General features: G+C 40.4%; 1 protein-coding gene and 1 long non-coding RNA gene across 8 annotated transcripts; both read right to left on the minus strand.

Moving 5' to 3' along the window:
* Positions 1-514: 514 nt before the first annotated feature.
* Positions 515-2332, minus strand: LOC119734040. 2 transcript variants are annotated; one of them, XR_005272016.1, is made up of 3 exons: positions 2292-2332; positions 1409-1537; positions 515-553 (listed from the first exon to the last, which is right to left on the minus strand). It is a non-coding gene; the product is annotated as an uncharacterized LOC119734040 (long non-coding RNA). The 2 variants fall into 2 exon arrangements; XR_005272018.1 differs by having other exon boundaries at positions 1409-1540; positions 2292-2329.
* A 35-nt stretch (positions 2333-2367) lies between these two features.
* Positions 2368-10027, minus strand: LOC119739350 (intraflagellar transport protein 56-like). Of its 6 annotated transcripts, none has more exons than XM_038214296.1 (5): positions 9850-9924; positions 6248-6464; positions 5088-5148; positions 4643-4726; positions 2368-2398 (listed from the first exon to the last, which is right to left on the minus strand). In XM_038214296.1, the coding sequence occupies exons 2-5, from the start codon at positions 6358-6360 to the stop codon at positions 2390-2392; spliced, it is 267 nt and encodes an 88-aa protein (XP_038070224.1). In that variant the 5' UTR covers positions 6361-6464; positions 9850-9924; the 3' UTR covers positions 2368-2389. The 6 variants fall into 6 exon arrangements, with proteins under 6 accessions (XP_038070224.1, XP_038070199.1, XP_038070189.1 ...); XM_038214271.1 differs by lacking the exons at positions 2368-2398; positions 6248-6464 and adding exons at positions 3240-3424; positions 6911-7135 and having other exon boundaries at positions 9850-10027; XM_038214261.1 differs by lacking the exons at positions 2368-2398; positions 9850-9924 and adding exons at positions 3244-3424; positions 8606-8871.
* Positions 10028-11971: the final 1944 nt, after the last annotated feature.

An 11971-nucleotide genomic window follows, 5' to 3' on the forward strand; every position in this document is an offset into this window, starting at 1 on the left:
AGTCACTGACCGAGTCACTGACCGAGTCACTGACCGAGTCACTGACCGAGTCACTGACCGAGTCACTGACCGAGTCACTGACCGAGTCACTGACTGAATCTGACTCAAACACTGAGTCGCTGATCGAGTCACTGAGTTGTTGACTGAGTCACTGACTGAGTCACAGAGTCCAGCTTAACTAGGCAAGCCTACTTTGTTTTATGCCATGAGAGACTAGCCTCTCTCCAGAACTGTTGTTTTCTCCTGCATAACCACCTTGCCAAAGCTAAATAAAGAAATGTTTCAAGGCAAATTTGCCAATGTGAAGACCAATTAAATCACTCCTAAATTAATCAACAGTATTGTTCCATTATTTTATTTTTGGAAAATCCCTTTGCAAGCAGGAGTTTCTTGGAATGTACAAATTTAAACAATCTCAAGACTAGGATAGGGACCACCTCAGGAAACTGGTGCCCTGTTGTCCTTGGCCCACTTCTTCATGACACGGATGATGTATTCCACCTGTGGGTTACCGGTGTTGCGCAAGATTTGGAGGATGTCTCGCAGTGTTTCTCTGTAGAGGGAAAAAAATGACAAAAATCTAGTGGCTTGAACTTCACTGGGTTTTGTGCACATGAAGATGAAAGCTATTAACAAGATGGACTTTGCGTCGGGGTGATGTAAATCAATGTTAGGTTTTGCCCTTCACCGATGTATAAACACTGTATACTCGGTGTGTTACCTCCCGAGTGAAAGTTGGGAAAATAATCACTTGGGTGGGATTCGAACCCACGACTCGACCATGGAGCTTACGGGGTTGGTTGGCTGGCCAGGCAACCAATTCTGTAAGCTTGATGGTCCAGTGGTTAAGACGTCTGCACTAAAAAGCAGGAGGTCATGGGTTCGAGTCCCAACAGAGTGATTTTTCCAACTTTAACTCGGGAGGTAACGCACTGAGTATACAGTGTTTATACGTCAGTGAAGGGCAAAACCTAATAGTGAAAATGAAAGCTGTTTATAGAATATTGGGGGAAAAAGGAAAAATCCATAAAGATCAATGAATTTGAACTAGAGGGCTAAGAACGTGAAAAGTATTCATGAAAATTTGTAATAAAAAGCCATATCCTCTCTGAGTGATCCCCGTTTGATATTTGCCAGGTCTGCATCGTGACTTTGGGCGTGATCCCTGGCTGCATGGCATATGCGGGTTGAGGGCTTCTGACTAGCGCCCCTTTGACAGAGACATTGACAATTAGGGAACCGCCAACATTGGGCTGGATAGCTCAGTTGGTAGAGCACCGGAGTGATATACTAATTGAGATGTGATTGGTCAGTGCGCACTGTTTGATTGATGTACTGTGGTCACCTGACCAAAGGTTGAGATGTAATTGGTCAGTGTGCACTGCTGATTGACAGAGATGACACCCACCTTGGTTCATGGCCAGCTATGATCTGCTGGAATACGCCCACGCACGCCCCTCCCTTGCCTTCCCAGTATTCAGGATTGGGGTCCAATCTTTACATCGGAAGCCTTAGCTGCATAGTAGAACTGGCCCATCTGCTGATAGAAAAGTTGGAATATGAAAATTGAGAAGAGACCGTGACAATTATTTGAGGTCGAGCAAAAAAATCAGCAGTTCGAACCAAAAGCCTGAAGTTTTCTATCATATCCCCACCGTGTTGACAAAGTGATGAATTTTTATAAGATGTTCAAGTGATGAATTTGTCCAAAATCAATATTTGAAGCAGTTTGGGATTTTTGGCTATTCTAATATTTTATGATGCCCTCTACATGTTTATCAAAGTTTGCAACACAAAAGTGCATACTTCATTATTCAAGGTGGTTCAAAGTGGTAAATGTGCAATGAATCAGTTTTTTCCCCCCGATTTGACAGGGATTCGTCACTTATTCTCGTTTATTCTACACGTGGAAACAATGTTGCAACCTGACACAACATTTGTCTTCACACGTCATCTCAATAAAGATCAGTCATTGCAGAAATGTTTCACAAACATGAATCTGGGACTGAGAAACACTTCCAATTTGGTTCAGAAATACTTGGAAAGTTTTCTTGACTCTCCATCGACTTTGTACACAACTGCTGAAGTAGTGTCTGGATACTGCATTCTTTTCTACACTTGCGTTATATTTAGATTTATGTCTCCTCTACGATTTGCGTTTGGACGAAGTGACAAATCTGTTTCGTGAAATCGGCTGCAGGTTGAGATTGAGTGACTGGATACTAATTTGGGGCTAATGCCAAAATCTTGACCAAACATACAACGGACAAAATTAGGGGATGATGTTTTACCTTGTAGCCGTCGTTGGCAATGAGCTACAGCAGGCTGAACGATTCGCCAGACGTCTCCATCTTAAGGTACAACTCCCAGGCTAGTCTGGCCTTACGATTCATGATGTCTGAACAACGAAAACAACACAAAGAAAGGTTATAAATACATAGGATACTGCTGTAAGAAAACACATTGGGGTCCACAAAAGATGTTCGGTTCAGTGGATGCTCGTTTCAGCAATTTTCGGCCAGCAATGCTCAGTGTAACTGTGTACAATATTTGGGAGCCAAGAGGGATGTTCAACGTAACAAATTTCTGTCGTACAATTTGCTTGAAATGTGATAGAACAAATCCAACATGGCAAATGTATGACTAAGATGTGAAGTTTACACGTGTATAAACGAAAAAACTTCTTAATCCGTTTACAAATTTCTCAAAACATGTAAACCAGAATTATAGAAAAGGGAATTCTGTTCACGCGATCTTCCTTGGAGATAACCACACATAGCACAAATAATTAACGTTGTTTTCAAACCTACTTAATTTACAAAACCTTAGAAGCACCGTAGTACTTGATTACATTTGGGGAACACGTAGTTACATTTTTACTTTATCAACGACTGCCTGCTATTTACTATGTCAACCATTGTTGATTTATCATGTCAATCACGCCGGTCTGCAGATCAGACATAATGGGTAGGCAAAAGCCACTGTCAATGGCTAAACGTTTAAAACGGTTCTTAAAATATTTGCTTAACGTTTACAAAATGAAACGCAAAGTCACATCCTTAATATACGATCAGGGCGATGATTGCATGCTGGTTATGTCATTGTTAGAGACCCTTCAGTCTACCTCACACATGGGCAACATGTGCATCTCCCTAATGCCACTCTGGATTTTACAGCAGTACATGAAATGCATGCACGTGACATGTCGTGACTTTAGTTGGACATTTGGTTGTGCAGTCACAATTGTGAGTGGTCAATACATTATGAGTTGAGGCTTAACAGGTGGATTCATTCCCAAAATTAGCAACTTTGAAGTTGGAAGAGGAAACGTCATTCACAATTGACGGTAATACTCACAGCATCTTGCCAACCAGAGACACGTGTAGTCATTCTTGATCTTCTCACTCTGAATGAGCTCAAAAATCTGGAAAACAAGAAAAACGAAACCCACTCCAATTAAATCATGGTAAAACAAAGTGTTCCCACCAAAACAGTGGTCTAAGAGGCACAGAAAGATCCCCATCCGGGTTTTAGACTTGTTTTTTTATGCCTATTTGCCCTAAACAAGGCTAAAAGCCACTCCAGATATACAGGGCTACAAGTCGGAGCAAAGCAGCTAAATCAACCCCACCATCTCTGCCCTCATAGGCACCCACTTATAAGCCATCAGTGTGGGGGTTTGGTCAGTATCAAATGAGGGGAATAATGCTCATTGTGATTTTTGGCAAGGTATGCACCCCTCTAGTCGGAAAATATGTGACAGCATTGCAGCAGTGGCAGCTTTTTGGGTGCTATCCCTTTTTAAATTATTTTTAAATGGCAGCCAAAATATGCTTGTTACAACATACAATTTATCCGGTTCAAGCATATTGACGGCAATTTTGAAAACACAAATCAAAAGTGATAACACTGCCACCACTCACACTGCAAAGCTATCACACATTCTCCAACTCTAGATGTGCCTTTCAAAAAATCGCTATGAGCATTGCTCTTTTCAATCGTCTGGTACCGGTGGCCCATTTTTTGGACCAAAGCTGAGAGCCTATTACTCCTGGGTGGGGAGAAGCAATGAGTGACAAAGTGCCTTGCCCAAGGGCACACGCACCATGACCCCAGGCTGGACTCGAACCCACAACCTGCAGCTTTACCCGCAGACCACGAATCCAACGCCCTTAACCACGAGGCCACAGCACTCCACACTCCTCTTGAATCAGGACAGATCATAGGTTGGAGGGAAATAAGCACCAGGCAAGGAATTCCACAGAGATGAAGCATGTGGGAAAATAAGCTATTGGAATATCTTTTTGTTCTACATCTAGGTATACGGCAACAGTATATGGATGAGAACAGACAGAAAGTCAGGCTTCTCTCTCAAACAGGGCCTACCATCGGTGGAAATTGATACAAAATTCCACTTGTCTTGAAAATGACAGCACACCAGGTGCCGTGATTTCACAGGATGCTTGAGACTATTATTCCCGAACAGTCAGGTATTTCATAATAACTTGGTAGTTTTGGTTTTTGATGTTTGCAAATGAAAGGCACCATGACTAGTTCAGGCACCATGACGAGTCGCTGTGCCATGACTGGCCAACTATTGAGGGCGCAAACAACCAAAATTGGGTCCGGGAGTCCAACCTACCTCCTCTGCTTCCTTGTAGTTGCCTGCTGTGGCTTTGGCCTGCGCATAGTTGTAGTTGAACCTATCGTCGTTGTTGAAGTAACTCTAGAAACGTAAACATACAAAAATGTCATCTTAGTTTTTCTGATAATTTTCCCACCTGCACTACTTTTTTCCCCCTAAAAAGGACAAATACAGCTAAACCAAAACTATGAGCAAGTTGGGGCGAGACTAGTGGTCGATTCCTGACGTAATTTGATGCCTGAGCACTAATATCAACATGCAAATGCCTATAGTCAGACAATGGTCAAAATTGTTCACCAAATAAAGAGAATGGTCAAGAATAATTCAAAAAAAAAATTGGTCCTAAATATTAGAGGGCGATTGGCAATAAATATTGTCAGGTTTTTGGAGAAAAGTTCAAAAACAAATAGTGTCTAACATTAAATGCATTAGATAAAATTACCTCCGAGCAAATATGCAGTCCTATGCCCCCTGTCTGTCTGGCTTCAACTCCATTTTCAAAGCTGTTAATGAAATAAAATGAATCAATAAACATTACTGCAACTTTCCTAAAAAAATACAGCGGTGCTGTTGAAACCCCTCGGCCTGAGTTTGTTGATATATTAGGTGCAAAATTACAAGTACATGTAGTAAAATAGTTAATACTGGTCAATGGAATGACCTAGACCTTGACCAATGACATTGACCTTTGACCTTTTGACCCCCAAATCAATCCAAACTTGATTTTCCTGAAGGGCAACCCCTGAAGTTACAAACCCGAATCATATTTCTAACTCAAATTATCATCGGGAAACAATTTACCTTCAACTCACCACTGATATACTCACCCAAAAATAAGAAAATAATTTTCTTACATTCTTCTAGTTGGGTAAAGTAGAGATTATTTATTTATTAATTAAAAATTTGCTAACTTTAAATAACTTTTTTAGTGTTAACCTGGAATTTTCCAAGATTTACGCAAGTGCGCTGTGTTAGGGAACACTAAGCTGATTTTTGGCCCAATTTCCGGTCGCCAAAAATTTTGCTCAAAATTGTATGACAGTGAAATTGTTTACAGAATTTAAATGGCAAACACTATTGAAAAAGTACCAGTAATAACTGAATGAATTCGAAGTTTATCAACAAAGAAGTTTGGCAACCGTGCATGAGGAAAGTCAGGAGAAACGTCGCAGTGCGCCACGTTAGGGAACACCACTATATGTGTGCATTGATACTGGGTTCTTAATTGGGGTAGGTGCGGTGAACTAAAAACAATAGGCCCTGGCCCTGCTGACTATATGACTATACAATCATGGAGCTATAAAAAGAGGTCTTACCCAACAATGTATGCAAAGCATTCCAAAATACTCCGGAAAGACTCCCATACCTCAGACGTCACTGACCAACAAAGACTAGGAAATGTCCTTTGACATGTTTTCTCAGTAGGCATGCCATTGGTAGCAACTTTTCCCTGCTATAAATCCCACATTTTTGGACACATTATCCCTTTTAATGGTGATATAGGTCACTGTAGGGAAAAATTAGTGATGTCCAGATAAATGGGAATCTTTCCAGTACGCCGAAAAGAAGTTGAATTTTGAGAAATAAATAGTCCAGACTTACCTGACGTACAGGCCTATATAGCCTACCGCTGCATTATCTGCTGCATAATGTTGATCGATAACCAAATAACAGGTGGCGCTCTTTACAATTAACGGTGTCAGGTACAATCTCATTCAAGTGATGTTGAGCGGTACGCGTTGATAAGTCATCAGTGTGCTCTGCATCCTGTATGTGCTCCACAGTTGACATCCTTGGTAGAACCTTCAAACTCTGTCAACTTCAAGAAACAAAGGAAAACAAGTTATTTTAACATCTTAACCTTCTAATTCATAAGGTTTAGTTCAAATATTGTTTTCATCTGCTATTATTGGAAAGGGCATTGTTTGAAGAATTTGGTTGACAATAATTACTGTGAAATTTGAGAAGCAATTTCCCAAAAAAATGACAAATTTACAAAAGATAAAAATGGGGCCTGTAGGGCCTGACCAAACTTCCTGAACTTAGTTTAAAACCCTTACACTTACAATTGACATGTTTTCTCAGTAGGCATGCCATGGTAGCAACTTTTCCCTGCTATAAATCCGACATTTTTGGACATATTATCCCTTTTAATGGTGATATAGGTCACTGTAGAGAACAAATTAGTGATGTCCAGATAAATGGGAATCTTTCCAGAACGCCGAAAAGAAGTTGAATTTTGAGAAATAAATAGTCCAGACTTACCTGACGTACAGGCCTATATAGCCTACCGCTGCATTATCTGCTGCATAATGTTGATCGATAACCAAACAACAGGTTGCGCTGTTTACAATTAACGGTGTCAGGTACAATCTCATTCAAGTGATCTTGAGCGATACGTGTTGCCATGGTGATACGTCATCACTGTGCTCTGCATCCTGTATGTGCTCCACAGTTGACATCCTTGGTAGAACCTTCAAACTCTGTCAACTTCAAGAAACAAAGCAAAACAAGTTATTTTAACATCTTAACCTTCTAATTCATAAGGTTTAGTTCAAATATTGTTTTCATCTGCTATTTTTTGGAAAGGTCATTGTTTGATGAATTTGGTGTACAATAACTGTGAAATTTGTTGATAAGGTGTGAAATTACAAGTACATGTAGTAGGATAGTTACTGGTCAATGGAATGACCTAGACCTTGACCAATGACGTTGACCTTTGACATTTTTTCGATCGATGATTTTCAGTTCGCTCGCTGTGTTTTGATGGACGTTCATGACGTTTTTGTACTTAGTGTTTTGTGCTGCAAACAATTTTGCGGGGTTCTGTGTCTATGAGGCTCCGCTCACGCGAAGCATCATGATATAGTTCTTCTAGGAGTAGGGCCTGACCATACTTCCTGAACTTAGTTTAAAACCCTTACACTTACAGTTCTGAAAGAATTACTATACAATCATGGAGCTATAAAAAGAAAGTCTCACAATGTATGCAATTAAAGCATAATAACCCCCTAGGCCCTTTTCGCTTAGAACCATCCTCAATCCTCCAAAATTGTGCAACGTTACCCCACCTTTGATTCAATCACCATTCATCCTCAATCCTCCAGAATCCTCATTTGATTCAATCACCATTCATCCTCAATCCTCTAGAATCCTCATTTGATTCAATCACCATTCATCCTCAATCCTCCAGAATCCTCATTTGATTCAATCACCATTCATCCTCAATCCTCCAGAATCCTCATTTGATTCAATCACCATTCATCCTCAATCCTCCAGAATCCTTCTATGCTTCAATCACCATTCATCCTCAATCCTCCAGAATCCTCATTTGATTCAATCACCATTCATCCTCAATCCTCCAAAATCCTCTTGTGCTTCAATCACCATTCATCCTCAATCCTCTAGAATCCTCATTTGATTCAATCACCATTCATCTTCAATCCTCCAAAATCCTCTTGTGCTTCAATCACCATTCATCCTCAATCCTCCAGAATCCTCATTTGATTCAATCACCATTCATCTTCAATCCTCCAAAATCCTCTTGTGGTTCAATCACCATTCATCCTCAATCCTCCAGAATCCTCATGTGATTCAATCACCATTCATCCTCAATCCTCCAGAATCCTTCTATGCTTCAATCACCATTCATCCCCAATCCTCCAGAATCCTCATTTGATTCAATCACCATTCATCTTCAATCCTCCAAAATCCTCTTGTGGTTCAATCACCATTCATCCTCAATCCTCCAGAATCCTCATGTGATTCAATCACCATTCATCCTCAATCCTCCAGAATCCTTCTATGCTTCAATCACCATTCATCCTCAATCCTCCAGAATCCTCATGTGATTCAATCACCATTCATCCTCAATCCTCTAGAATCCTCCAAAACCGCCAGGAGGATTTTGGAGGAGTGAGGTGGGTTAGGGTTAAAAAGTACTCCGGAAAGATTCCATACCTGGAGTTCTGGACATTTAGTGAAATGTCCTTGGTGTTTTTTTCAGACAGTAGGATGCTGGCAGAGGCAGTAAGCATGTAGGATGGAACGCCGTATTATCGCGGTACTTATCACGTTTCTTGTTTGGACTAGAGATTGCCCGCTAACCTTCCCGAATTGTCCAGTTTCTTAGGTTGTATAACTCTTCCTTTTCAAATGCCTGTGATAAAAATGCTCGGAATATGCGAATGGAGGTGGACTCCCTATTATCGCGGTATGTGGGAATTGTGGTTTTTATAATAATCTCAACCTTTTTTTTTTCATAGTGAATGTTTTACCAAAACATCCCCTGAATAAAGTCTGATATTTTCCCTGTAACGTTCAAGTTGATTAAACTTTGAAAGACTATATCCCAGCAGGATGATTTCTTAAAACCCTGCCCTTCCCCGAAAGGAGAAAATACTGTGATGACAAGTCTACTGATTGGCGATGGGGGCGCCATTCAGTTTACACATCCCCAGTGTGCCGTTTTATTTTTTCTTACGCGCTGTCCTTATTTTGATCCTGTAAAAGTTTTTACGATTTCGCTGTGGAAATAACGTCCTTCGACTTCATTTTGTGTTTGCAGCTGTAGAAGGGGAACCAGACAATGGAACTTTCATGGACAGAGCACCATTAATGATTTATGTTAAACTATAGATGGTAGGCCTACCTTTTAGTTTAAGCAGACACGGTCATGACGGTGAGGGAAAATTTGCAGGTTTTGGAAAATGTGAATATTTATTAAAAATCGTTAAAGTCCCGAAAGACACAACATTTTTTAATCGGCCTTTTTAAATGACTCGGCAATAAGTCGTTATGGCCTGGAGAACTGGATAAAAATCGCCACTTAAAGGGGTTTAGGCAACACAAGAAGAGAAATTTTCCATGCCGCGATAAAGCCTAGGGATGCCGCGATAAGGGAGTCCGACTATTTTATCAATCTCATGACGAGGCCTTAGCTGGAGTTACCCAGCCCTGAGTTTTATCATTGGGTTGTCTATAGACAACCCAATGATAAAACTCAGGGCTGGGTAACTCCAGCTAACGAGGCCTATAGTTTTTTGGTAACAAATTTTCCTGCTAAATCCAAAAATTTTGGACATTTTAAACCGGAATTGTGGCATAAATCACTGAAGGGAGAAATGAGTAATGTCCAGATATGGGAATCTTTCCAGTACGCCGAAAGGAAGTTGAATTTTGACAAGTAAATAGTCCAGGCTTACCTGACAAAACATGCTTGGTGTACAGGCCTAGCCTGCCGCCACATACATTATCGGGAAAACCAAACAACAGGTGGCGCTCTTCACAATTAACGGTGTCAAATACAATCTCGTTTACGTAGTGTTGAGCGGTACGCACTGACAGGTACTTAATACGGGAAATTAAGTTACGACATAAAGTTAACCCTGGGGACAAAGTTGCGAAAAAGTTTCGAAGTCCGAATTTTCCCATCATGCATTGAGAAATCCCAATTCCTTTCTCGATAGGATTTGGGATTTGGGAATCGTTATTCGTTATCCGTTTTGCTGTCGAGAATGGATTTTGGATTCGAAGTCCGTTATCCGTTTTTCTTTTTGCTTAGGAAATGGGAATTGGTTTCGTTATCCGTTTTTCTTTTTGCTTAGGAATTGGGTTTCGTTATCCGTTTTTCTGTTTGCTTAGGAATTGGGAAATGGTTTCGTTAGGAAGGAATTAATGCGACCGGGAATTTACGGGTTATGAGATTGTCACTTTTCACACCGTTAATTGTGAAGGGCGCCGCCTCTTGTTTGATGATATCCCATTATTGTCAGCAGTCTAGTCATGGCAGTCACTAGGCGATGTAGCAGACAACTCGATCGATAACGTACATGTAAGTCATCACGTCTAGACTTTTTATTCACACTTCAATTAGTCAATTCATTATAGGCAGAGCATTTGAAGAGTACATTTGCTTAAAAAAAGCAGATAAGAGCCAATATTACATTCTATAGTTGTACCAAATTGGAAAAAACCCACCAACTAAATATTTTCAGTATAAATCCTTACTTTTTTTAGGACCCCATTCCTATATAAGGTTAAAAGACTCACCAAAACAGCTGACTAAATGACACTCAAAAGTGACATTCTGATATTTATTGACACATTTGACAATTTGGCAATGACACCTCTTGAATATCAGCAGGTTTGATTTTGTAGAAAGAGGGCAGGGTTTTGATTTATGAGGGGTTAAAGACGACGATGACAAACAGAAAATAAATTTAAAAAGCAATTGAGATGGCAAACTGCAAAAAAAGGTAGGAAAGTCACATTTTCTTTGAAAGTGCTTTCAAAATTATAACTAACATGAGTTTGTCTGAAGAAAAAAAAGACTTCTTTAGCCGGCCAAAGTCACTTTGGTACTGGACAGTCATCTGCAAAAGTCAGTTTTGAACAGAACTCGTACAAAATAGAGGCGTCCTAAAAGTAAGGATTACCATATTTTCCCTGATCACCTACAATCATTTTTCAAATTCAATGAACTGAGCAGTGACTGAAAGTATACAAAATAAAATGCGCTTAAAGTCCGATTCCGGAATGGGAAAGATTTCCATATAAGTTCACTAATTTTCCTCTGTATTGACTAACAAGCCCCCAGATAGCAATTTCATGTCATCAAAGTCAATTTGAGCAGTGAGAAAATACAAGCATTACATGGGAATCGATTATTCGTTTTCCGTCAATTGTCCGTTTAACTGTCGAATTGGAAAATGGGAATCGTTATTCGTTTTCCGTTTGGCTGTCGAATAGCCTTAACATCCAGAAGTGGACTTTGCTGAGTACCCGCGTAGATGTAGATAGAAAACACTTAGAATTTTTCAGTCCAATCCAGGGTTTGTACACAGGGTGTTGATGTTAGTACTATATGGAAATCTTTCCCTGGAATGTTATTTTGTGCGTTCCAGAACTACAACAAGGCGGGAGTCTGTGTCATGTTGTATGTTTGCATGTACACTACAAGCGGCAGCTGTACCGGCCGTACTGTATTCGCAAAGTAACGTGTACATAAATTGTGCATAAAATTGTGACTCAAGTCGACTCGAGTCATTACAACTCTGACCAATGCCTTTTCTTAACATAGACATTGACAAAATGAGAGACTAAAACACAATGGAGCTTGGTCAAGCTCAGTTGGTAGAGCACTGGAACGGCAATCCGGAGGTCCCAGGTTCTATTCCCTCTTCCTTTCAATTTGTGGATGGTTGTATTTCCCTGTACAGGCCACAGATTATTGCATTGACTGGTCACCCTGGATGCAGGCCTGCCCTGGTTCACTTCGTCTCCCGTATCACCAAGAGCACAAGCCTTCTCATATGCGGAGCAGTG

Source organism: Patiria miniata, unplaced genomic scaffold (assembly GCF_015706575.1).
Source record: "Patiria miniata isolate m_02_andy unplaced genomic scaffold, ASM1570657v1 HiC_scaffold_10, whole genome shotgun sequence".
Taxonomy (NCBI): domain Eukaryota; kingdom Metazoa; phylum Echinodermata; class Asteroidea; order Valvatida; family Asterinidae; genus Patiria; species Patiria miniata.